Source organism: Sapajus apella, unplaced genomic scaffold (genome assembly GCF_009761245.1).
Source record: "Sapajus apella isolate SASKATOON/1434 unplaced genomic scaffold, GSC_monkey_1.0 scaffold130, whole genome shotgun sequence".
NCBI lineage: Eukaryota > Metazoa > Chordata > Mammalia > Primates > Cebidae > Sapajus > Sapajus apella.
The window spans coordinates 4,135,192-4,161,998 of record NW_022437070.1 but is presented as its reverse complement, the minus strand read 5'-3'; the positions used below and the strand labels follow the sequence as shown (position 1 = coordinate 4,161,998).

The window sequence follows — 26,807 nt, the reverse complement described above, 5'->3', positions numbered from 1 at the left end:
ATCCACCACACACACACACACACACACACACACACACACACACACACACACAGACACACACGCAGACATGCACACATACACAGGCACACGTATATACAGACATACAGGCAAACACACACATAAAGACACACATATATGCACTAAGACTCACTGAGGGCCGGGCGCGGTGGCTCACGCCTGTAATCCCAACACTTTGGGAGGCCAAGGCGGGTGGATCACGAGGTCAAGAGATCAAGACCATCCTGGTCAATGTGGTGAAACCCTGTCTCTACTAAAAATACAAAAAATTATCTGGGCATGGTGGTGCGTGCCTGTAATCCCAGCTACTCAGGAGGCTGAGACAGGAGAATTGCCTGAACCCAGGAGGCGGAGGTTGCGGTGAGCCGAGATCACGCCATTGCACTCCAGCCTGGGTAACAAGAGCGAAACTCCGTCTCAAAAAAAAAAAAAAAAAAAAAAAAAAAGACTCATTGAAACAGAGACACACATGTACACACACAGATACACAGAACTGTCACAGGATAAACTAGCACAGACAAAGACTTCGAGTGGCTTTACTTGCCATCCTAAAATGGGGCGAGACTTCATCCATGAGACAGAACACGTGGGTCTAGGAGCTGAGCAGAAGCGTGGGTTGTATAGAGAGGGGAGGGCTGCGGAAAGCAGACAAAAAGAACAGAGGGTGACTGAGCCCTTGTAAGGCAAGAAAGGCTCAGGGAACAAGGGAGAGATCCCTGATGGGGGAGAATCCGGGTCCTGCTCTGGGAAGGATGAGAGCAGAGGGCAGGTCATTGGCATGCGGTTGAAACTGGCCTGTTTGAGAAATTGGCTATTATTTTTCTAAGGTCAGGTAGCGACTCAGTTTCCCTTTGGTGACCTGTGATGTTGGGGAGGAGCTGCGTTGTGCTGTTGGTCTGGTCTGTTGGGGACTGCAGCAGGAGCTCAGCCACTGCCACGGCCTCCTCTGACTGCTGTTTGGCAAAGCTCTCAGGCGGCGCTGATGGCACTGTCCTGGGGAGGGCCTTTCCATAGCGAGGCTGGTGCACCCTGTCCCTGGGAGGATGACCCGCCCTCCTCAGTGCTGCCCTCTGCTGGCTCCTGGCCTCCAGTGTGTCAGCTCCACACGCAGAGCTCTGGGTATCCAAGCCTGGGGGATTATTCTGGCCGGGTCTCCCCGTGCTCTTTAGTGTTGGGAAGATGGGACACCTTCCTGCCCAGCAGGAAGGTGACAAAGGTGGCTCTGGGGGATAGAAAGGGGCTCACTGGGGGATGACTGGGGAGGGAACAGCCCTCTGTCTCCAGTGTCACCAGCCTGGCCTCTGACCTGGAGAAAGAGACCCAGGCCCTGGGGTCTCAGGTGGAGCTGCAGCTCCCAGGTGTGGAGGGAGGTGTCCTGTGTGTTCTGGGGAGAGAAGACTTTGGTGGAGGGAGGTGGGAGGCTCTGGGCTCTGCTGTCCTTGGGGAAGGCTCCAGGGACCCTCCCTGTCTGTTTCTGTTGGCTGAGCTGTGGCTCAGGGGCTGTCCATGTTCCCCCTATGTTCACCCTTCAGCCTTGGAGAGAGAGGGGTGGGGCGGGGAGAGAGAGAAAATAGAGAAGAGATGGAGGGAGAGAGAGAGGAGAGAGAGAGAAAAGGAGAGGGTGTGTGTGTGTCTGTCTGTGTGTCTATCTGTGTGTCTGTGTGTCTGTCTGTGTGCGTGTGTCTCTTGTGGCCACCACACCTTCCCCATGGGTGATGCCAGCAGGGAGTGGGAAAATGCACAAGGACCCTTGGAAAAGCAGGTCCCACGAAGGAGCAGGCACGTGGGAAGGACCAAAAGGGTCTTTTGGAGCAAGGGCTGGAAACCAGGCTCCACCTTCACCTGCGCCTCCTTAGCAAAGCCACGTTCCTGAGCGTTATCTGTGTGCAATGTCGCCCCCTGGAGGGCAAGAGGAGACCTGCGGCCTTTTCAAGGGCTGCCCCAGGGATGCTGACCAGCCTCTGTGTGGTATGAGCCTGCACGACCCCAGGGCAGAGGTGGGCTCTGACCTCCAAACTGCAGGGTCAGGTCACCCCGGGTCCTGCTTATGGCAGGTCCCCAGCCTGCCTAACTCCATGCAGTGCAGAATGAGCTCAAGGAGAGGACAGGAGTTGCCCAGAGAACAGCAGGTCAAGATTTGGAGAACTGTCCACCAGGGGGATGGGCTGCCTAGGAGGGAGCCATCTGTCCCCAAGGTTTCAAAGGAAGGGCCCAGGGAGGTGTCTCTGGGGGCTTTAGAGAGAGGACACCGGCCTGGAAGACGGTCCCCAGAGTGCCCTGTGTTCCTCCACCACCACAGCACTGGGAGTTCTGCCTCCACGTCATCTGTGTCCCTGTCTGTCGTCTGCTCCAGGCCTCCCTGCAGGGCCCAGAAGCTGAGGCAGTTCCCACCTGGAGACTCAGTCAGGGGGGTTCCTGGTTCCTCTGTTAGGGGAGGGGAGGCCCGTGACCCTCAGCCTCTCTGAGAGGGAAGCAAAGGCTGATCCTGGGTTATCCTGTCCCCTCCTGCAGAGGAAGTTCCCTGGGACCCCAGCACTCCTTGGGGTAGTGAGAGGTCTGCAAGGACCACAGCTAGGTGCCCCCATCTCCAGGGACCCTCGGGGTTGGTCATCACCGGGCTTCCTTGTGGCCAGGTGGGGCTCGGTCCTACCCTGGCAGTCACTGCGTCTGGGATGGAGGATCCAGGTCTGCAGCAGGTCAGGTGTCTGTGTGAGAAGAGGAAGGACATAGGCTGCCGCCCAGGCCCTCCTGGGAGACGTGACGTCACTCACAAGTCAGAGACGGGGAGGGGGTGTCGGTGTTCTGGGAAGAATCAGATTCTGACCCCTGGCTGTTAGAAAGGCCTGTCCTACCTCCAGAAGCTCCGAGGGTTCAGGCCCCGTCCCTGGGGCAGCCGCGGGCACTCGCTGGCCTCCTCTCGCGCTGGCGCCCCCGTGTCCACACGGGACAGGCTGGCTCCGGGGGTCACATGGAGGTGATGAGCTTCTGTTGGGTGGCCCCTCATCCATTTAACTAGTATTTATTGAGCGTCTGCTCCGTGTCAGGCCCTGGGCTGGGCCCTGGGATTCCACAGAAAGCAGGACAGACGTGACACCTGCGCTCACGGAGTTTCCCTGTAACAAGGAGAAGGCGCTCCGGGAACCTCCTGGGACCGAGGAGCTCATGAGAACGGGAGTGGGGCTGTGAGCAGACAGCGTCGGGGGCGTCGGCGCCTGCGAGGGGCTGAGCTGCCCTGGAGAAGCCCTTTAAGCTGAGCCCCTGGAAAGAGCGAGTGGGGGGCGGGGCAGGAGCAGCCTGCAGAGGGAGCCGCCTCAGGGAGGAGCTGACGGAGCCCCGTGGAGAGCTCGGAGGGCGAGGAAGGCGTGGGCTGAGGTCACCGAGTGAGGGCGGGCCCTGCTGGGAGCTCAGCGGCCGCTGGGAGGCTCCAGGCTCGGAGGGACTCTGCCGCCCTCTGGTGGACACTGAGAAAAGTGTAGGCGGAAAAGTCATGACACCAAGCAGCTTTTATGTTTAAAAATCAATTTTTCTGATTTTTATTTATTTATTTATTAATATTTTATTGCATTTTAGGTTCTGGGATACCTGTGAGGAGCATGCAGGATTGTTGCATAGGTACATACATGGCAATGTAGTTTGCTGCCTCCATCCCCATCACCTATATCTGGCATTTCTCCCCATGTTCTCCCTCCCCAACTCTCTACCCTTCACTGTCCCTCCCTCAGTCCCCCCCACAGACCTCAGTGTGTGATACTCCCCTCCCTGTGTCCATATGTTCTCATTGTTCAACACCCGCCTATGAGTGAGAACATGCGATGTTTGATTTTCTGTTCTTGTGTCAGTTTGCTGACACAAGAATGATGGTTTCCAGGTTCATCCATATCCCTACAAAGGACCCAAACTCATCATTTTTTATGGCTGCATAGTACTCCATGGCGTATATGTGCCACATTTTCCCTATCCAGTCTATCATCAATGGGCATTTGGGTTGGTTCCAAGTCTTCGCTATTGTAAACAGTCCTGCAATGAACATACGTGTTCATGTGTCCTTATAGTAGAATGATTTATAATCCTTTGGATATATACCCAGTAATGGGATTGCTGGGTCAAATGGAATTTCTATTTCTAGGTCCTTGAGGAACCGCCACACTGTCTTCCACAATGGTTGCACTAATTTACACTCCCATCAACAGTGTAAAAGTGTTCCTATTTCTCCACATCCTCTCCAGCATCTGTTGTCTCCAGATTTTTTAATGATCTTTTAATGATCACCATTCTAACTGGCATGAGATGGTATCTCAATGTAGTTTTGATTTGCATTTCTCTAATGACCAGTGATGATGGCATTTTTTCATATGTGTGTTGGCCTCATATATGTCTACTTTTGAAAAGTGTTCATATCCTTTGCTGACTTTTGAATGGGTTTGTTTGCTTTTTTTCTTGTAAATCTGTTTTATTTCTTTGTAGATTTTGGATATAAGTCTTTGTCAGATGGGTAATTGCAAAAATTTTTTCCCATTCCGTTGGTTGCCAGTTCACTCTAATGATTGTTTCTATTGCTGTGCAGAAGCTCTGGAGTTTCATTAGAAGAAAACCTAGGCAAAAACATTCAGGACATAGGCATAGGCAAGGACTTCATGGCTTTGTTCACAGCAGCATTATTCAAAATAGCCAAAATGTAGAAACAAGCCAAGCAATATGGCTTGCCTCTGTCCCAACGCAAATCTCACGTTCAACTGTAATTCCCAGTGGTAGAGGTGGGACCTGGGGGAAGGGGACTGGATCATGGGACCGGTTTCCTCCTTGCTGTTCTCTTGATGGTGAGTTCTCATGAGATCTGGTGGTTTGAAGGTGTGTGGACTTCCCCCCTCACTCTCCCTCCTTCTCCTGCTCCCGCATGCAAATGTGCCAGCTCTCCCCTCACTTTCCCCCGTGATTGTAAATTTCCCAAGACCTCTGCAGCCATGTTTCCTGCACAGCCTGAAGAATTGTGAGCCGATTAAACCTCTTTTCTTTATAAATTACCCAGCCTCAGTTATGCCTTTATAGCAGTGTGAGAACAAACTAATACACCAAGTGTCCATCCATCCGTGAATGAATAAACAAAATGTGGTCCATACTTACAAATGAATGGGATTCAGCCTTAACCAGAAGGGAGGTTGTGACGGGTGCTTCATCGTGAATGAGGCTTAAGGTCTTTCGGCTAAGTGAAATAATCAGACTCAAAAAGACAAATACTGCATGATTCCACTTATCAGAGGTGCCTAGAGTCAGGAAATGCATAGACTGAAAGAGAAAAGGCAGTTGTCAGCGGCTGGAAGGAGGGGGAAGAGGAGTTGGTGTTTAGTGGGTACAGAGTTTCAGCTGGGGAATATGAAAAAGTTCTGGGTGGGGACTGGCAGTGCTGGTGATTGAACGACAACCTTAATGAACTTCCTGCCACTGGATGTGCACTTAAAAGTGGTTGGAACGGTGAATTCTATGTTGTATGTATTTTACCATAATTTACAATGATTCCTACTGATTTGCATAAAGCAGCTGCAGAAAACTTTGCAGGTTATGAACAGGACAGCTGGCCACTGGGGCTGACCTGGGGCCAGGACCTCCGTGCAGAGGAAATAGGGGTGAGACACAGTGTGGGAAGTAGAAAAGTTCCTTTTTAAAGTTTCTCTTCTTGTTAAAGAATAAGTGTGCTATTAACTTTGTTAAGCCCTATCCTATGTAGCTGTTAGACATGCCATGCTTATAGGCACATAGTACATTCTATGTCCTTGTACTTTAACCAAGATATCTGTGCTGGATGTGCTCACAGGCCTGTCCCAGCTCTCCATTGCTTTTACCTGTTTAGAAAAGTTTTAAGTTGTTAGGCAATCGGGTTTTAGTTTAGATTGTGAGGTCTGGCTCCAACCAACGGTCACAGCAGTGGGAATGACCCTAAATACATAAGGGATAAATTTGTGTGTTTTCCTTTGTTCATTGTACTCTTATGGCAAGACGGCTAGTGAAGCTACCTGTCCTGCAGTCCAGGAAGTAAAAATTGCATTGCTGAAAGACCCTTTGTCTCAGTGCTAATTTTTCTTTGCAGCACCGAGCATCTATTTCCAACACAGGCTCTTCATGCCTGCACACATATATGGATACACACGAATGCACATTTCTGAGCCATGTAAATATAACACCTATTCAGGAAGTTAAACAGAAAAAGGAAACGTAATAAGCTGAAGGATGAGGGTAGGTGGGGCGGCTGCTCAGGAGGACTGTGGAGCCCACATCACCCAACCTTAGAGGCCTCTCTGAGCAGCTGGAGCACACCCCAGGGACTTGGGCGCTCTGGAAAGAGGAGGAGCAGGAGACGGAGAAAGATCATCTCTGCCATGGGGAAGAAGCTGGCTTGGATGCTGGTGGCCCCCATGGAGACAGGGAAACCTGGGGAGACCACTGCATTCATTCAAAGGAGAATGGGTGGTGTCGCAGACTCAGGTGGAGGCCACAGGATGCAGAGGACAGGCCACAGCAGAGAGAGATGTGGGACATGGAAGGGACAGAAAGGAGTGACCACCAGACATGAAGGGCAAGGACAGTGGAAGCATGAGAACGTCTGCTGGGCATCTGGCTGAGGGGTCAGATGCCCAGGGTGCCCTTCCCTAGGAGAGAACCCCAGACAGGAGCCGATTTGGAGGAAACCGCCCAGCTCACTCCAGCAAGAAGCAGAAAGAGGACTGGTTAAAGGGTGTGGTAGGAAGGCTGCCAAACTCCAAGGGCCCCCATGAAGCCAGCTTGGAGGCCACTGGGCCCAGGGCGAGGACCAAACCACAGGCACAGGACAGCTTTGGTCGAGATCTTCCGGCCACTGCGGGAGGCAGAAACCACACCCTGCCCCCCGCGCTGCCGGGGCTGGTCCTGGAGTCCAGAAGATTCTGGGCCGCCACCCCCATCCCCACTCAAAACAGTAAAAACAAAACCAAAATCAAATTGGTGCCATGCGCCCTCTGCTTCCTGGTGCTGCCCGGGATCCCGAGTTTTTCATGGGAGCAGCTGACAGGGAACGCCTGGGCCCCTGTCGGTGTCCCTCCTGCAAGGAGTGCCGGGAAAATGAACTTTCTGGCTTCCTCCCTGGGAAGGCAGAACATTCCCCACATGTACCAGTGGCATTTAAAAATTGCAGGACAGCCAGAGAACATGCACCGTGTTCCACCAGGAGTTCCCGGCGGGACGGCCCCGTGCAGACACCCATGCCAAGGTGGGTGTGTGAGCTGAGGAACTGAGAAGCCGGCTCCTGCCTAGAGTTGAGATCCGAGAGGTGTCAGCGCATGGAAGGGAGGGAAGCTGAGATGCCACAAGGCTGGGAGATCAGATGAACCAGGAGAGGCAGGACCGGGAGGGACCCCGGGGAGCAGCCTCCTTTAAAGCCTGGGGGAAGCAGCTTCAGAGAAGCTGGAGTAGCTTGGGTGGGAGGGTGCTGGAAAAATAGAATTAAAAAACAAAGTTTCTGCTCAGCCCAGAAACCCTCCTCACAATGCAGAAGTAAAAGAAACCTGTCTTGTCATTGAATAAGCATTAAGCCAGAATGTGACGCAGTCTGCTAAGAGATTACCAAGACAGAAAGAAATCCCACCCTTGTATCCAGCCAAGCAGGTGCCACCCGTTACACACAGGGTCTCGAGATAGTGACTCGTCCCCAGGTGAGAGGATGTGACAGCACCATGTGTCACATGCAGTTCATCCTAAATTCACCTGGCAACTGGGTTGATTCTCTGTGTAGTTAACTGGCTTTATCCACAGGAGAAACAAACCTCTCTTATCTATGACAGGAGGTACTTTTGCAACGGAGAGTGAGATGCCTCCCGAAGTGAGGTTCTTCACACAGAAACTGGGAGACAGGGCGCTCTCTGCCCTGATGCCTGCCTTTCAAAGAGAGGGCTCCCGGGCCTTGAGGAGAACAGTTCTGGGTTGTACAGCAGGTAAGAGGCTTAGTAGGCTTTAGAAAGCCTAACAGACATCTCCACAGGCAGAGAAAGGATTTTTGATTATACCTCTTCTAAAAACACAAAACAAATGCTCACAAAGTCCAGCTTAGGCATTATAGAAAAATCCCATCTCTGTAAAAAAATAATAATAAATCAGCGAGGTGTTGTGGTATGCGCCTGTAGTCCCAGCTACTAGGGAAGGTGAGAGGGGAGGATAGCTTGAGCCCAGGATTTCAAGGCTGCAGAGAGCTTGGATGGCACCACCACACTCCAGCCGAGGCGACAGAGGGGGACTCCGACAATGAATGACGAGTGAATGAATGAATAAAATACAAAATGCTGTGAAAGAAAAGGATTTCTTTCCCTTTTTGTACCAGGCCTAAAAACATTTTTTAAAATTTGTATTTACCATGGGCCGGGCGCGGTGGCTCACGCCTGTAATCCCAGCACTGTGGGAGGCCGAGGCGGGTGGATCACGAGGTCAAGAGATCGAGACCATCCTGGTCAATATGGTGAAACCCCGTCTCTACTAAAAATACAAAACATTAGCTGGGCATGGTGGTGCGTGCCTGTAATCCCAGCTACTCAGGAGGCTGAGGCAGGAGAATTGCCTGAACCCAGGAGATGGAGGTTGCGGTGAGCCGAGATCGCACCATTGCACCCCAGCCTGGGTAACAAGAGAGAAACTCCGTCTCCAAAAAAAAAAAAAAAAAAAAAAAAAAAAATTTGTATTTACCTCACAGAGGTTATTCCAGGAAAAGAAGTGGCCTTCAGTGTCAAATGAACCTGAGAGTTCCTGGGAGGTTTAGCAATAAAGGAAGATGTTGATGACTAAGAGCAATGTTAGAGAAAGGGGAAGATGCAAGTGGACGTGGACGAGTGAGTAGAAGGTGACAAATGGAAGCAAAGAAACGTATCCAGACCGTTGAAGATGCTTGACCTAGAAGAAAGAGGCGGTGGATGGAATGGAAGCTCAAGAAGTCATTTACCGCAATAAGAGGCCTCCGAGCATGCGTAGGGTTCTGGTGGGAGTCCATGCAGAGGGGCGGTGAAAGGCTGGTGAGGGGCAGGCGGCCCCACCCTGTGTCACCCTGAGGAGCATGTGGTCACAGTGAAAGCTCAGTGTGTGTTTGGGATCAGCGTCCGGAGAAAAGAGGCGGATCTTCAGACCTGCAGACCTCCCCCTCGCGCTCCGTCCCTCTCCGTGGCTTTTTCTCCACTCCGTTGTCTGGCTCCGATTTGGGTCACGTTTTCATTTCTCTCTGCCTCTCTTTCTCTTTTCTCCTCTTTTTCTTAACCCCTGTCTTCCCCTTTGTACCTTTCTGAGTCCCACTAGTAGAATTTAAACAGCTTTTCAAGTTGGTTTTTTGTTGGCAGAAATTGACTTAGGACCCCATGTGAATAATTTGGAAATTAAATGAGTGTAAACTGGCTCATGTCTCTGTAAATAAACAAATAAAATCTACATTCCAGTGCTTCCTTCGTCCAGAGTAGCCCACAGTTTTGCTTTTTTTTTTTTTTTTTTTTTCCAGTTACTTACCATTGACTTTTAAAAGCTTGTAACCTGGTTACACAAATATGATGGAGCAAAAACCTTTCTTCCTGTAAGAGGAAATCAGACTTGACTAACCCCCGTGCTGGCTTTGAAGAAGTAAAATCAGGGATTGATAAATTCATATGCAGTAAATATCAAAGAGGTAGAAAGTAAGCAATAGGCGATAGAGGAAATAACCACAAATTATGAAGGAAGGAGCCATTTAAACCACAGTAGAATTATAATAGAAATGAACCACAGGCTCACGCCTGAAATCCCAGCAACTTGGGAGGCCAAGGCAGGCAGACTATTTGAGATCAGGAGTTCGAGACCAGCCTGGCCAACATGGCAAAACCCCGTCTCTACTAAAAACACACACACAAAAAGCCAGTCAAGGTGGCAGGTGCCTGTAATCCCAGCTACTTGGGAGGCTGAGGCAGAATTGCTTGAACCTGAGAGGCAGAGGTTGTATTCAGCTGAGATGGTGCCACTGCACTCCAACCTGGGCGACAGAGTGAGGCTGTCTTAAAGAAGAGAAAGAAAAGAAAGAAAAAGAAATGAACCACAGTGCTTGCCAGTAAATTACTCCAGTTGGAATTGCAAAATATGATTCTCAATATCTCCCGGACGAGTGTACTTAGAAATTAACAATGTAAGAGCATGTATGTTTCAAATCCAGGGCATTATTTTATGGAGCTTTTCACAAGCTCCGCAAGATTCACAGTGCAGAACTGCAGGTTCTAGAGAAATTCCACACCTCCTCCTGCAGGTAACTTCATTCAGACAGCGGCTCTTGGCTTATATCTGGGCCCAGTGCAATCAAGTTCAGGTCCTGGTGCTGAGCTACCAAACTATAACCTGGGGCAGGCACAGCAGCCTCCAGCACCCATGGGGCTTCTGAGTATGGCATCAGGATTGAGCAGGTCCGAGGCCAGGAAGTGTCTCAGGCTCCCATGGCTCCCAGGGCACCTCTCCTCCTGCCCCTTTCTCTACCACATCTGTGAGCTCCCGGGAAACCCTGTGACCTTGTACAGAGGAGGAAAGGGCAGACCAGGCTTATGGATGGGTCCTCATGGTGAGCTGGCACCCGGCAGAAATAGATAGTAGCTGCCTTAGTGCCCATTTCAGGTGGCCCTGAGGAGTGACGTAGGGAAATCCTTCAGGTGGGCAGAACCTCAGGAGTTCTGCAATGAGGGATGGACTTGGGTCCACTGAATGAACCCAGAGTGGGCCACATAGTCAAGGACTTGAAGAGAATAAAAGAGTAAAATTGAGGCGGGGGTAGACACAGGTGCTCCTCTGGGGATGCGCACAACGTGTGAGCTTTGCCGTCCCCACCCTTAAGTTCAGAGAAAGTCCTGTGACGATGAGGTTCTCGGTGTTTGGTGGACAGTGTCAGGCTGCCTCTGTCCCTCTGTGTTTATTCAGGGGATCCAGGTGCAGATGGCCACATGGACAGGGAGGACAGCCATGGACCTTACCACAAGTAAACTGAGCCTCCCAGGACTGACCTGTACCTAGCCCTGCCCGGTGCTAAGCCCTTGGAAGGCGTCATTTTACAGCATGACTATGTGGCCACTACAGACAGGCTGGCCACACAGGACACGTGCCATCCTGGAGGGGACTGAGCTTTGTCCTCACAGAGATACGTACACACTGAGGGTTCCAACTGGCCTTCTCTGGACTCTAAGACAAGACCATCCAAGACACTCCCTGTAAGAATCAAGATTTGGGTTACATGGCAGTACCGTCTGGGTTTGCGTAAGTGCACCCTATGATGTCCCTATGGCGATAAATCACAATACATCCCCATTGTGAAGCAAGGCACGACTGCACTAACCTCTCCTGCAGCTGCTCAGATGGGGTGAGTCCCCTGTTTGTGGCAGGGCCCCTCTCAGGGTACCCTCCCCTCCCTGGTCATGGTGATGCCCAAATACACTTGGCTGGAGCACCCTGAAGGCTCTGCTCCCATCCAAGCTGGTTTAGAGACGTGAACCAGACCGATAAAGGGTAGGCTTTGAATGGTGGTTTTCTCATCAGGTTACTCTCCTCCCCCATGCTAGATCGTTGGGTGTCCTGCTGTCCCTCACATGGAGAGATCCCAGCACTGGGAGAAAGGACAGGGTCTTTATTATCAGATACACACAGCCACTCCTCCAATGTCCCCTCTCCCATAGGGCAAGTCCAGCTGCTCCAGGTCCTCCCCAGGGTCTTTATTAGGTGAACAGACGTGAATGGTTGTGTGGGGGGAAGATAATCCATGGGCAGGCTGGGAAAAGAATTTGGTGTCCAAGGCCATGAGGGTATGAGGTCAGAAGGATGGTTGGGTGTGGTGGTCAGCGGGGTGAAAAATCGTAGGGAAAATGAAGTTAGCAGGAAGGACAAAGCGTCCCCCACCACAGCACCAGGGCCAGTGCCAGCCCCAGCCCCCATGTGAGAGACTCCAGGCTCCCGGCCCCACCTCCCTGGGGCTCAGGGACAGGAAGCTGCACATCATCCTTCTCACGCACAGAGAAGATCCCGATTTGCCTGGTGTGGTTCAACAAGAAGCCAGGTTGGGCCACGCAGCCCTGAATGCTCATTGTGGTGGTCAACCCACCTAGAGGGAGAAGACCAAGTGAGAAAGGACACAAAGTACAGCCCAGCCAAATTCATAAAGCCAAGAGTCCAGACCCCCAACCTCTCCTCCCTCAGACCCAGGAGCCCAGAGGCCCCCAGCCCCTCCTCCCTCAGACCCAGGAGCCCAGAGCCCCAGCCCCGCCTCCCTCAGACCCAGGAGTCCAGGCCCCAGCCCCTCCTCCCTCAGACCCCGGAGCCCAGAGCCCCCAGTGCCTTCATCCTTGGGGCCCCGCTTGCAGCACTGACCTCCTGAGAGACGAATGTACCCATCATAACAATGATCAGCGCCCCTAGGGCAGGTCATTTTGGGGGAGTCAGATGAGCAGGATCCAAAGGGCTGCAGGCAGGCAGGACACTGCCGGTCTCCTGGGACAGGGGCAGCTGGGGAGCAGAGGGAAGGTGGGAGTGCATGTCTGTGCTCAGAGCAGCCGCCCACCTTGGGCCCTGTGCGTCTGGGTCTTGTCTCCCCATGGCCCTGGATGCCATACCTTGAGGAGGGAGAGAGTTCAGCAGGACCCTGCTGCTGTCGGCTCCATTGCACAGGTTGGAGGCGCAGAAGTGGGAATAGGAGGCCACGAGCACCCCAGGAGGGCGTGAGTGGATGGAGTTCGTCTGGGAATCCTTAGCCCCAACAGCGCTGCAGCGTTTGCTCCCTACCAGGGTTGATGTGAATCCTGAGGGTGAGAGGGAAAGCTGGGCTGGGGGACCCAGTGGCTCCCGGGGCAGCAGGGGCTCTGGAGCTGGACTCCCTGCCCTACACAATACCCCCCTGGCAGAGGGTGAATGCAGATACCCTGATCACAACTGCATGGGTCATATTTAGCATGGGGCAAAGATGGAGCCTGGGGCCTAGGTACTCCCCAAAGCTCTGCCTCTGCCCAGTTCTCTCCCAAATGTCACCTTCTCCATGAGTCTCCCCTGAGCACTCATCTTAAAATTGCAGCCTTCGGGTTGAGTGCAGTGGCTCATGCCTATAATCCCAGCACTTTGGGAAGCCGAGGCGAGCGGATCACGAGGTCAGGAGTTTGAGACCAGCCTGGCCAACATGGTGAAACCCCATCTCTACTAAAATTACAAAACTTAACCGGATGTGGTGGCACACACCTGTAATCCCAGCTACTCCAGAAGCTGAGTCAGGAGAATTGTTTGAAACCAGGAAGTGGAGGTTGCAGTGAGCCAAGATCGTGCCAATGCACTGCAGCCTGGGCAACAGGGTGAGACTCCATCTCAAAAAAAAAAAAAAAAATTGCAGCCTTCACCTCACTTTTCCTATCTCCCTTTCCTTGCCAGACTTCTCTCCAGAGCTTGGATCCACATCCCCACTTCGCTCCTTTTTGTTTGCTTGTTTCCTGTTTCTCAAGGCATATAAAGCTGTAGGAATACAGATGGCATTGGATCTGCAGTGCCTATAAGTGCTGGACAAACATCTCCGGACCGTATGAAGCCACTGAGATTCCTCAGTGCCGGCACAGTTCTCTGCCCTGGGCAGGGATTACCTCATACATAGTCACCCCTACCCAGAAAGGCAGGCACTGTCATTGTCATTGCTTCACACCCAGTTTTCATAAGAGGAACCCAAGATGCGGAGAGAATAAGAGTTGGATTGAAAATTGCAGATGTGAGCCGGGCGCAGTGGCTCACGCCTGTAATCCCAGCACTTTGGGAGGCTGAGGTGGGTGGATCACGAGGTCAGGAGATGGAGACCAGACTGACCAACAGGGCAAAGCCCTATCTCTACTAAAAATACAAAATTAGCCAGCTGTGGTGGCGCATGCCTGTAATCCCAGCTACTCGGGAGGCTGAGGCAGGAGAATCGCTTGAACCTGGGAGGCGGAGGTTGCAGTGAGCCAAGATAGTGCCACTGCACTCCAGCCTGGGTGACAAGAACAGACGTGAAGAGAGCTGAGCAGGAAATTCAGGGGAAAGGATCCAGGGGGGTGGAAGGAGCTGCTGGGGACTTGGGGCAGGTGTTCATCTTCTACCTCAGGCTACGCACCTATGTCTACCAGCAGCAGCGTCTCCTGACACACCTGCCCAGCCTCACAAGTCTCGGTGGCAGCTGCGGTCCATTCAGTGGGTTCTTGGCTCAAGTTCTCCCTTGACTGGATGAAGATGCCCCGATAGCAGGTCAGAAAATCTGGGGAGAGGAAAACCAGGGTCTGTCTAAGCCAGGAACCCACCATGTCTGTCATCCAGGTCCTGGGCTGGGGAAGGCGATCATGCTGTTGAGTCACACTCCAGTTGACCTGACCACGGAGTCCCTCAAGCACAGATTCAGAGGGACTTGGGAGTCCAAACCCCACCTGCATCGTTCCCCCTGTTTCTGCTTGAACACCTGCAGAGACATACTCTCACACCTGCGGGAATGGCCATTCCTGGCTTCAGGTGTGAGAGCAATGGAAGCTCTTCCTTTTCCTCTGCCCATCTCTGCTTCCCCATCTGAGCTTTAAGGTCCTCATTGCAATAATAAGTTCAGAGCCTGAAACCTTTCTCATATCTTTCAGCTGCAAAACTCTATGTTCCAAACACAAGATGCGGATGCCCAGGTGGGCTGAGCACTGCCTCTGCACCTGGCTGATGCCATTGCTTCCCACAGATCCACCCATCTAAGGTCCCAGGGAGCTCAGCTCATCTGTGATGCCTCATTTCCCTACAGCACCCCCACAGTAGGTGGTGTGATCACAACGGCACCCTCATTTGCAACAAGGGAAACAGAGGCAGCGTTGCTCAGTAGCTTTCTGTGCCACACAGCTTGAGTGGCAGAGGTAGGCTGGGAACCCAGGGACTCTGGACCCTCAGGGTCAGTGTTGGGGGCAGGAGGGAGATGTACTGATGACCATTCTTGGCTACCTTGGCCCGGAGGCCCTTGGGGCTCTAGTGTGTGGCCCCCGCCTTCCCTCATGGCCATCACAGAGCAGGGGGAACGGGTCCCAAGACACAGGGACTCCTAGACTGAGCCCCCAGCTTCTACCAGCATGTGCGACCTGCAGGAAGGATATTGCCCAGGAGGGCTGCTCATTTGCCTATTTCACGGATGACAAAATCAGAATCATGGCTCCTGCTCCCTTCTCCCACCCTGCTCTCCCTGCCCCCATCACCCGCCACCTTGATTTGTGCTGGTCTTCCTGAAAACGTTGGTGTTGTCTTTGACCACTCTGGTTCCTTTCCATTGTGTTCCTCAGGAAATCTTGCTGGCTTGAGCTGCATAAAATCTTCAGAACCCAACCCCATGTTACCACCTCCTCTGCTTCCATCGGGACCAAGCCCCCTCGGCCGCCACCTACCTCCCGAGGCTCTCCCTGCGCCCGCCCAACACTCTTCCTCTCGCTTCCTTCTCCACCCAGCAGGCAGAGGGAGGCTGGGTAAACCTAAGTCAGTTCCTGTGACTCCTCTGCTCCGAAGACTCCAGGAGGTTCCCATTCTGGAGAATAAAATTCTAAGCCCTTCCAATGGCCCGGGAGGCCTGATGAGACGCAGCTGCCTCCCCGCACCTCAAAGGTGTCCAGCTCCACTCTCTCCACCACGATGCTCTGCACATGTGCTTCTGGCAGGCACCCACCCGCCTCAGGCCCTTTGCATCTCCTTCCGCCCCGTGTCTGCAACCATCCCTTTCTCTTCCCAAAATCCAGGGAAAGAGGCTCCATGAGATGTGGAGACTTTGGATCCTCAGGCAAAGCTGAGGCTGGAAAGTGGTTTCAGCGGCAGAGTGGGGCCTGGGACCCACATGTCCCTGATTCAGACAGGGACTCTTCTCTGCTCTCTCACTGGGACCCCTGCCCAGCTCCTCTGGGGGCAGCCAAGGCCTTATCCATTCTGGGGACCCTTGGTTCTTCACAAGGGGCTGCTGCCATGGCCCTTTGAGTGACCTGTGTCCCTGCACCCAGCCCTCCCACTCCTGTGGCTTCTCATATGCAGTTCCATCACCCTGGAGCCTCTTCTCTCTCACACTTGGTCCCCAACATCTTGTTGTTCCCCTAGTGTCTGATGCCTGGTCTTGTGTCTGCTAAACTGCTGGACTGCATTTCACCAGCGAAGGCAAAAGCAGCCTCCAACATCTGGCTCTGGTGTTGAAAGCAGAATAAATAGGGAGCTCTATTAAGAGCACTGATTTGTGGCATAATAGCTGTGTTTCATGTGGTATGTGTGTGTTTGTGTAGTGTGTGTGCAGGGGGGGTGGGGGTATGTGCATGATGTGTGCAGGGGTGTGTGGTGTGAGTGTGTAGTGTATGTGTGAGGGGTGTGGTTGTATGGGGTGTGTGGTGTGTTCATGGTGTTTGTGTGGCGCGTGCATGTGCAGACATACCGTGTGTGATGTATGTGGTATGTGTTTATTGTGTGGGAAGTAGGAAAGGTCCTTTTTAAGGTTTCCTTTCAGGTTAAAGAATAAGTGTGCTAATTCTTTGTTAAGCCCTATGCAGCTGTTAGACATGCCATGCTTACAGGCACATAGTACATTCTATGTTCTTGTACTTTAACCAAGATATCTGTGCTGGACGTGCTCACAGGCATGTCCCAGCTCTCCATTGCTTTTACCTGTTTAGAAAGTTTTAAGTTGTTAGCCAATTGGGTTTTAGTTTAGATTGTGAGGTCTGGCTCCAGCCAATGTAGGTCAGACACGGCAGTAAGGACGACCCCAAATGCATAAGGGTTAAATCTGTGTGTTTTCCTTTGTTCATTGTACTCTTATGGCACAATTGCTATCAAGGGTACCCTTCCTGCAGTCCAGGAAGTAAAAATTGCGTTGCTAAAAGATGCTTTGTCTCAGTGCTAATTTTTCTTTGTGGCACCGAGCATGTATTTCCAACATTTGTGTGTTTGGCATGGCGTGTGTTCTGTGTATTTGTGTTTTGTTTGTGTGTGGTGTGTGTGGCATGCCATGTGTGTTGTGTGGATTGGGTTGTATGTGGTATGTTATTGCATGTGAGATATGTTGAGGGGGAGTGTTTGTGTGTGGTGCCTGGCATATAGTGTGGACGTGGCATACGCACTACATGTACATTTGTGTGTGTTAAGTGTGTTGTGTGCTCTGTGTGCAAATTGTATTCCATGTGTGGTACGTCAGGGGCATGGGGAGCGTGTGTGGTATGTGATGTGTGGTGTGTATGTGGCATGGTGTGATGCACTGGTGTCTGCTGTGCTTATGATGGGCTGTGTGTGTGGCATGTGTTGTGTCTGATTTGTTTCTGAAATACCTTCTGGATTATCAGTGTCACCTGGTCCCAGAGACCAGGGCCAGACCCTAACACCAGCATCAGTCAAAAGGAAAGGAACATGTCTCAGACCCTGCCTTTCCCTGCTCCACAATCTTCCATGGCTCCCCAGCCTTCAGGAGAGGGTCCACCCCTCAGCCTGGCTTTTCAGGTACTTGAGCGACCATCAGGTTCCCCACTTACCTTCCCCTCCCCCAGCAGTACCCATTCCAAAGGCACACCAGGCCCTTTCCTCCTCGGCCTCACACCTGCTGTTCCTTTGGCTTGGATCAGCTCCCTCTTCAACCCCTATACCCACTCTGTCCACCTGAAAAACTTCTAATCACCCCCAATCCCAGCTGTACCCGCTCATCTCAATGAGTCCTTCACAGGTGGAGTGAGGGACTCTTCTTGAAAACAGCAGGCCCACTGCCACCTCCAGTCCTCTGCGGATTCTACACGCTGTTTCCTCTGCCACCAATGTCCTCTTCCTCTTCTATCAATGAGCTGCAGGTCATCTTTAACACGCAGTTTACAGACCACCTCCTCTATGAAGCCCTCCTTAGCTCTCTATCCCCCATGACATCAGCATCTTCCTCCTCTGAGCTGCCCCAGGCCCCACATCCGTGTTTGCCACAGCCCTGATCACCTCAAGCTGTGACGGTCTGTGTCTGTGGTACCTCCCCCTCCTAGTCCCAGTGGCCCTTCAGGTAAAGACAGGGTCTGACTCATTGGGGGGGCCCCATGGGAGTGCTGCATGCCCTCACTTCAGCAAACACCTCCTGGTACCCTTCCTGAGCCGGCCCCTGAGCTACCCAAGCCTGGAAACCCTGGTGCCAGAGACACCAAACCCCTGGCCTCGGGCTCCCAGCCTAGCCAGAGAGAAAGAGCAAATGCACAGAGAAAGGTGTGCAGAGCTCACACAACTCTAGTGTGGTGTGGGCAGACAAGGACACCGAGGCGCGGGCAGGGAAGACTTTGCTTTTAGGAGGGAAGCTGTGATTCCTGTAAGACCTCCGCCTCCCCACCCTGGCTTCCGTTGCCTTGGAGCACTTCTCTTTTTTTTTTTTTTTCTGAGACAGAGTTTCTCTCTCTTGTTGCCCAGGCTGGAGTGCAATGGTGCGATCTTGGCTCACCGCAACCTCTGCCTCCCGGGTTCAAGTGATTCTCCTGCCTCAGCCTCCCGAGTAGCTGGGACTACAGGCATGTGCCACCATGCCTGGCTAATTTTTGTATTTTTAGTAGAGACGGAGTTTCACTATGTTGGTCAGGTTAGTCTCAAACTCCTGACCTTGTGATCCGCCCACCTCAGCCTCCCAAAGTGCTGGGATTACAGGCATGAGGCACCGTGCCTGGCTGCCTTGGAGCCCTTCTTATGCAGAAATTCCCTGGCACTCTCTTCCAGGGAAGCATCTACATGGGTAAGCAGGGACCCTCTCAGTGTCCTCGTTTAACTCTTGCTTTCTCTGTCACACCTGAAGCACCCTTGATTTTCTCCCTGATGTTCTCTCCTGTGCAGGCAAGGCTGCTGGGGCACTCCAGCACCACAGGTGGGGCGGGGTTGCTGAGGGTGTTGGAGAGGCTAGGATGGCCTAGAGAAGTGGGAGACCTAGGGTTCCCCAAGGCCAGGGGTGTGGAGACACAGAAATGGAAGCAGCCCAGCACTCCCAGCAGCATGAGAGCCAGCAGGGGCCCCAGCACTCCCTGTTGCCTAAAGCCTCGTGCAAGCAGTCCACTCTGCACCCTCACCTTTCTCCTTCTGGCTTTGGTGCTGTGGCTCTGAATGCTGCGTGGGACTGCAGGTCTCAATCATACTCAGGGGCCCAACTTCCCGGGTCCCATTGAGCAGGTTGCAGCCTGGCTGGGTCATGCATCCCTGGACTCTCAGATTGGAGGAGATGCCCCCTGCAGAAAGTGGGGAGAGAGGGAGAGCCTCTGATGCTGTCCTGAGGACCACCCAACCCTCAGAGGCAGGCATAGCTCCAGGAAGCCAGGCCCACCCTCCTCTGGGTCTCATGCCATGCCTCAGCTCACCCTTGCACCCCAGAGATTAAGATCTCAGTCCCCGAACCTTTTTGTTCAGTCCCCGTAGGGCCCCGATGTGCCAGGCTTACCTCCCGTGAGCCTGAGGAGGCCATCATAGCAGTCTGTGCTTCCTCTGGGGCAGATCTCTTCTGTACTCTCCAGACAGACTTCCGGAGACAAGCAGACTGGGCACCTCAAGGACCCTGGGTCTGGGGAAGTGACAAACAGAGTGAGGGGCACGGAGAGGGCCCCAGATGTGATCAGATACCTTCTCTGCACCCGCTTTTGCTGGCCTCAAGAGTCAACCTGCTCAGTCTTCCCAAAGGGCCTTTCTGCGGCTCCCCTCATGGGGTCTGGCTGTGGGAAAATAAAGAAGTGTAACCAATGAAAGAGGAAGGGAGAGAGAACAGGAGGTCTGGATAAGGCATCTGGGGCTGGGTACAGAAAGGGGTCTTGAGGGGTGGCTGGGCTCGGTGGCTCATGCCTGTAATCCCAGCACTTTGGGAGGCCAAGGCGGGCAGATCACAAGGTCTGGGGTTTGAGACCAGCCTGGCCAACATGGTGAAACCCTGTCTCTACTAAAGATACAAAAAAAAAATAGCGCAGTGTGCTGGCACATGCCTGTAGTCCCAGCTACTCGGGAGGCTGAGACAGGAGAATCACTTGAACCCAGGAGGCAGAGGTTGCAGTGAGCCGAGATTGCACCACGGCATTCCAGCCTGGGTGACAGAGCCAGACTCTGTCTCAAAAAAAAAGGTTGGGGGGGCTCTTGGGGGGCAAGTGGGGTAGGCAGGGTGGAAGAGGGGGCCTGCTGAGGCCAGAAGGAGACTCAGACATGGTCAAGTCTGAACCTTTCAACAAAGTCTGGCCTTCCGAGGGGTGACACAGAGGCAGACTCTGGTCATGGGAGCCAGTGGCTTCACCTCTAAGAGCCGCTAAACCTCTAAGAACAGGAAACTTCTGAATTCACAAGCTGTTCCAATAAAAGAAGTGCAAAACATCTCCCCAGACACTTTAGAACACCAGCCAAGGAAACTTGAAAGCTACAGGTCAATCTCCCTTAGGAAGAGGAAATGCAAAAAACCTACACGAGACCTTGTTGAACCAAACGCAACAGTATACAAGAAGAAAAAAAGAAGAAACCAGGATGACCCAGTTAATGGTGATTTCAAATCAGAAATCACCTGTTTGCTCTTAGAAGAGGCGGGGTGCGAGGAGTCCTGGGTGGGACAGGTGGGTGGAAGGATCAGGAGGGTGTGGGGAGGGATGGAGAGGAAGGCGAGGTGCGGGGCAGCGGCCAGGGAGCAGTCAGCGGAGGCATGGAAGGAGCCCGGAGCAGGACGGCGAGCCAGGGCGGGAGGGACCCTATAACCAGCCCTCTGTGCTCAGCCGACCCCCTCCTGGTAGCCCCTCCCTCTCCTCCCGCAGGTACCTGCTGGCCGCGGCGTGGCCCAGAGCGGGGCGGAGGTGACGAGGTTGTTGCAGCGGTCACCCTGGCGGCACACATGGGTGTAGGAGGTCACGGAGAGGCCGGGGCCCATCCGGTGCTCAGTGACGCGGGGCTCCTGGTCCCCGGCCTGAGTGCAGCCCTTGGAGAGCACCATGCTCACTTTGGGTCCTGGACCGAGAGAGGGGGGCAAGCAAGGATGGAGGTCAGGCCTCCGGGGTCCTGGAGGGAAACGCTGCAACGTGGTGTAGGCTGAGAGGGGATGGTTCTTTCCGGGGAGGTGGCTGCCGAGTCCCAGCACAGGGTTCGAGGGGCTGAGCGGGCAGGGCGGGGCCTCCTCACCGCTCTCTATGAACACCAGCGTGTCCTGGCACCCCCAGCCGCTGGTGCAGGTGGTCTCCTTAGGGGTCCACGACAGGGGCAGGTCGGATACATTCCACACACCCGCAGCTGTCCCCAGCTGGCAGACCAGCGCCTGCACTCCTGGAGTGGAGAGAGCAAATCCATCTCAGCACGGTTCCCTTGCAGTAGCCTCCAGGAAAGTCCCCAGGTGGCTAGGGTCATCACTCACCTGGCAGTGGGAAGGTAACCCCCACAAGGACCAGCAGGAAGACCAGACTCATGACTCGTCTGTGGCTGGCACCGTCTTCCTGCTTTTTCACCAGGAAACAGTCCTTTATACCAGCTCTTAAGCAGCCAGCCCAGGAAACGGTGGTGGGTAGGGGGGCGGGGAGTGGGCCTTTTAAATGGAAGCCTGGGCCCCACCCTGAGTCTCAACTGCCCCAACGGCCTATCAGGGACCCCCTTTCTTCTTCAGACCCTCGGGTCCAGGCCCCCAGCCCCTCCTTCCTCAGACCCAGGAGTCTGGGCCCCCAGCCCCTCCTCCCTCAGACCCAGGAGTCCAGACCCCCAGCCCCTCCTCCCTCAGACCCAGGAGTCCAGACCTCCAACCTTCCTCCCCTAGACCCAAGGAGTCCAGGCCCCCAGGTCCTCCACAGTTACAAACTGTGGCATCTTGACCCTAGGGTCACCCTGGTTCAGACTCCCAGCCTCTTTCCTCCTGAGCCCAGCTATGTGGATTCCCACCCCCACCCAGTTTCTGCAGTAGTTTGGGAAGGAAGGTAGTTTCCTCATTTCTCATGGGCTCCCTGGCCACTCCTGTACCCCAGATGGGGAAATGGCTCAACTACCGGTGGGGACGTTGTGCAGAGGGCATCGGCTTGTTCCCATGTCTTCCTGCCTAGTTTCTACCCTCCACTGGCTTCCGACTTCTCTGTTCTTTCTTTTTCCTTCCTATATTGCTTTTCTTTTGATTCCCTGTTTCATGCCTTTCTCTCATGCTGTCTCTTCTATTCTCTACCCTCACAGTACAACATCGGACCCAAGTCCCCAATTTCCTACCACCAGGAAAGACTTAGTCGGAGGCTGAGTGGAGACTGAGTATCTACAAAAGAGTTCTGGTGTATTTGGAAAATGCAAATTGTATTTGCTGGAAGTGGATGTGGAAGGGCAGTGGTATGCTGAAAAAACAAATTTTCAGAAAAACAATACCCACAATCCCACCTTGTGGTTGGCTGTGGTGGCTCAAGCCTGTAATCCCAGCACTTTGGGAGGAACATGAGGTCAACGGATCGAGACCAGCCTGGCCAACATGGTAAAACCCCATCTCTACTAAAAATACAAAAATTAGCCGGGCGTGGTGGCTCATGCCTGTAGTCCCAGCTACTCGGGAGGCTGAGGCAGGAGATTCGCTTGAACCCGGGAGGCGGTGGTTGCTGTGAGCCAAGATCACGCCACTGTACTCCAGTCTGGAGAAAGAGGCTCCATCTCAAAAAAAAAAAAAAAAAAAAGCCACTCGTAGTGTTGCCTATTTCTGTGGTGTAAATACTTACAGCATGTCTAATTTTAAACAACAGTTTACCATCAGGGTTGATGAAATCCCTAGCTATGAAACCATTGGCCTTTCCAGGCCTGTACAAATCAGCTCTAACACACTGGAGAGGAGGAAGACAGGAAGGAATCAGGGGTATCTGTCACTGGCCGTAGAGGGAGGTTGGGGGGAGGTGTCTGTGACGGAGAGAGAAGCAGAAGAGGGAAGGCAAGAGCAGGAATAGCAGAGAAAGAGAAATGAATGTGACTTGCAATTATATGCTTATTTCTGACCTATCTATACATTTTATCTTTATTTGTGTTTGCAAGTTTAATATTTGCCACACAGGCAGGGTCATGTTTGTCTCATCTCCTGCTATGTCTCCACCACCTACAAGGCAGAGAATTTTTTTTTTTTTAGAAACAGAGTCTTGCTCTCTCACCTAGGCTGGAGTGCAGTGGTGCAATCATAGCTCACTGCAGCTCACTACAGCCTCCATCTCCTGGACTCAAGCAATCCTCCCACCTCAGCCTCCCAAGGAACTGGGACTACAGGTGCACACCATCATGGCTGGCTAATTTTTGTATTTTTTGTAGAGACAGGGTCTCACTGTGTTGCCCAGGCTAGTCTTGAACTCCTGGGCTCCTGTTATCCTCCATCCTTGGCCTCCCAAACTGCTGGAAGTATAGGCATGAGCCACCAAGTCCCAGCCTCGATAAATATTTATTGAATGAATGAATGAATGAATGAATGAATGAATGAAAAGGGGAAGAAAACAGCAGAGCCGTCACTCCATTTGTACAGGTTGTGCACTGTAGAAATCTTGCCCCCTCCCCAGAAATTCACGTTGTCACAGTGTGAATGGTGCCCTGGAATTGTGCATAACCTGAAGCAGTGTCCTTGATGGAAGAGGGAAGGGAAGGGTGGGCAAACAGGGTTATAGGTACTCAATTAAATGTGTCACTTTCACATACATGTGGCCAACAATCGTGAAAAAAAGCTCAAGATCACTGATCATTACAGAAATACATATCAAAACCACAGTGAAATACAGCCTCACGCCAGTCAGGATGACTATTACTAAAACGTCAAGTTTGAAACCAAACCGGCCAACATGGTGAAACCCCATCTCTACTAAAAAAAAAAAAAAAAAAAAAAAAAAAAACTAGCCAGGCATGGCGGTGGGCTCCTGTAATCCCAGCTACTTGGGAGGCTGAGGCAGGAGAATTACTTGAACCTGGGAGGCGGAGGTTGCAGTGAGCTGAGATCACACCACTGCACTCCAGCCTGGGTGACAGAGTGAGGCTCTGTCTCAAAAAAATAAACAAAAAGTTAAAAAGCAATTCATGCTGGCAAGATTGCAGAGAAAAGGGAACTCTTAGACACTGCTGGTGGGAGTGTAAATTAGTTCATCCATTGTGGAAGACAGTGTGATGATTCCTCAAAGACCTAAAAACAGAAATACTACTCAACCCAGCAATCCCATTACTGAGTATCTACCCAAAGAAATATAACTCATTCTATTATAAAGACACATGAACATGTATGTTCATTGCAGCACTATTCACAGTAGCAAAGACATGGAATCAACTGAAATGCCCATCAATGGCAGACTGGATAAAGAGAATGTGGTACATATACACCATGGAATACTATGCAGCCATAAAAGGAATGAGATCATGTCTTTAGTAGGAACACGGATGGGGCTAATGTGGGTGCTTGCTTGAGGTCAGAAGCTCAACACTTCTGACTGTGTGGACTTTGGCCATTCACTCTCCTCTCTGAACTTCCTTGTGTTCTTCTGTTAACCGGCACCGTGGTTACCTGCACCTGATGGTTTGCCGTAAGGATTAAGAGCCTTGTACCACCCAAAGCAGGTTCTCAGCAAGCCATGAACATGGTGATCACCATGAGCCCTGACTCTGCTTCAGGCCATTGTCTGAGCACTCATTCAGGCATGGCCACAACAACAAGAAAGAGCCTATTTTTAAAATCTATTCTATGTTTTTAAATTATGGATTCAGTGGGGGGGTCCATTTGCAGGTTTATTGCATGGGTATATTGCATCACGCTGGGGTTTGGGCCTCCATTGAACTCAAAACTCAAATAGTGAGCATAGCACCCAATAGAAGGTTTTCAACCCTTGCCTTCCTCCTTCCCTCCTGCCTTTGGGAATTCCCTGTGTCTATTATTCCCATTTTTATGTCTGTGAGTATCTAAGCTTTAGCTCCCATTTGAAAGTGAAACACGCAGTATTCGATTTTCTGTTTCTGTGTTAATTCACTTAGGATTACGACCTCCAGCTGCATCCATGTGGCTGCAAAACCATGATTTGATTTTATTTTTATGGCTGCATAGGATTCCGTGGTGCACGTGCACCACGTTTTCTTTATCCGGTCTACCAGTGCATATTTCGGTGGATCCCATGGCTTTGCCATTGTGAATAGTGCTGTGATAAACATGTAAGTGCAGGTATCTTTTGATAAAACAATTTCTTTGCCTTTGGGTATATTTCTAGTAGTGGGATTGCTGGATCGAATCATAGGTCTATTTTTAGTTCTTTGAGAAAGAGAGATCCCATTCATTGCCCAATTTTATTGGTGAAGAAACTGAGCCCCAGAGGAGCTCAACAACTGCCCAAGACCACACAGTGTGGTAGAAATACCTGCCCAGCAAAGAAAGACCTGTGCTCCCTTCCAGGGTATAGGGACGATGTTCAGTTGCTAGGTGGTGACTTCCTAGTCAGAGACCACCATTCCCAACTCCACCCGACCACGTGAGTAGTTCCCATTGACAGAACGTGGGCGGAAATGACTTCAGGTCACCTCTTTTTTTTTTGAGATGGAGTTTTGCTTCTGTTGCCCAGGCTGGAGTGCAATAGCACGATCTTGGCTCACTGCAACCTCCGCCTCCCGGGTTCAAGCAATTCTCCTGCCTCAGCCTCCTGATTAGCTGGGATCACAGGCATGCGCCACCACACCCGGCTAATTTGGTTTCTCCATGTTGGTCAGGCTGGTCTTGAACTCCTGACCTCAGGTGATCTGCCCACCTTGGCCTCCCAAAGTGCTGGGATTACAGGCATGAGCCACCGCACCTGCCGACTTCAGGTCACTTCTGAGCCCCAGTGGTTAAGAAGCAGAAATGCCTTCTCCTTCTCCCATTTATGGGTTGGACCTTGATTGCAGGGTAAGCTTGGAGGTGAGCTGCCAGCTCTGTCCTGCAGAACCTGGTCGAGCAATGAATGAAAGGAGTATTCAGACACAGGTGTGCAGTGTAAGAGCAGCTAGGGGACCGGCCAGTTCTAGTGGCCAAAGTGCAGCAGCCCCGGGAAGCTGAAGCTGTTGCTTTTATTCAGTGCAGACATAATGCTGAAAGCCTGGAGCCAAAACAATCTGTGGATAACTAACAATTATTGTTCCCCCTTTCAGGAGGCACCAGTCACTTGACAGTTTCTAGGCACATAAACAAACCTGTTAAAGATAAATTCCCCAGGCCTGGGTGCAGTGGCTCACGCCTATAATCCCAGCACTTAGGGAGGCCAAGGCAGGAGGATCACCTGAGGTCAGGAGTTCCAGACCAGCCTAACATGGTGAAACCCTGCCTCTACTAAAAATACAAAAATTAGCCAGGCATGGTGGCACACGCCTGTAATCTCTGCTAATTGGGATGCTGAGGCAGAATAATTGCTTGAACCCGGGAGGCAGAGGTTGCAGTGAGATCATGCCATTGCACTCCAGCCTGGACAAACCAGACTCTGTCTTAGAATGAAAAAAAAGAGAAAGAAAAAAGAAAAAGATAAATTCCCCTACACTTCCTTGTATCTACTCCTCACCCTCTGCCTCAGGGATAGAAAACAGCTGCCTTGGCCGGGCGCGGTGGCTCAAGCCTGTAATCCCAGCACTTTGGGAGGCCGAGGCGGGTGGATCACGAGGTCAAGAGATCGAGACCATCCTGGTCAACATGGTGAAACCCCGTCTCTACTAAAACTACAAAAAATCAGCTGGGCATGGCGGCGCGTGCCTGTAGTCCCAGCTACTCAGGAGGCTGAGGCAGGAGAATTGCCTGAACCCAGGAGGCGGAGGTTGCGGTGAGCCGAGATCGCGCCATTGCACTCCAGCCTGGGTAACAAGAGTGAAACTCC

At 52.2% G+C, this 26,807-nt stretch overlaps 1 protein-coding gene across 2 annotated transcripts in view; it reads right to left on the bottom strand.

The window, feature by feature from the left end:
• Positions 1 to 11,629: 11,629 nt before the first annotated feature.
• CD177 (CD177 molecule) overlaps positions 11,630 to 26,807 on the bottom strand; it is a 20,190-nt gene continuing 5,012 nt past the window's right edge. Inside the window, exons 1-10 of one of the 2 annotated variants that reach the window (XM_032262834.1) lie at positions 21,741 to 21,841; positions 21,368 to 21,449; positions 21,139 to 21,279; positions 20,782 to 20,967; positions 19,439 to 19,558; positions 19,074 to 19,229; positions 14,132 to 14,272; positions 12,624 to 12,809; positions 12,382 to 12,516; positions 11,630 to 12,115 (exon numbers count right to left, since the gene is read on the bottom strand). In XM_032262834.1, coding sequence (XP_032118725.1) covers positions 11,886 to 12,115; positions 12,382 to 12,516; positions 12,624 to 12,809; positions 14,132 to 14,272; positions 19,074 to 19,229; positions 19,439 to 19,558; positions 20,782 to 20,967; positions 21,139 to 21,279; positions 21,368 to 21,419 — 1,347 coding nt within the window. In that variant the 5' untranslated portion in view covers positions 21,420 to 21,449; positions 21,741 to 21,841 and the 3' untranslated portion in view covers positions 11,630 to 11,885. Of the gene's footprint in view, positions 12,116 to 12,381; positions 12,517 to 12,623; positions 12,810 to 14,131; positions 14,273 to 19,073; positions 19,230 to 19,438; positions 19,559 to 20,781; positions 20,968 to 21,138; positions 21,280 to 21,367; positions 21,484 to 21,740; positions 21,842 to 26,807 lie in introns of those variants that run through there. The other variant, XM_032262833.1, reaches the window with a different exon arrangement.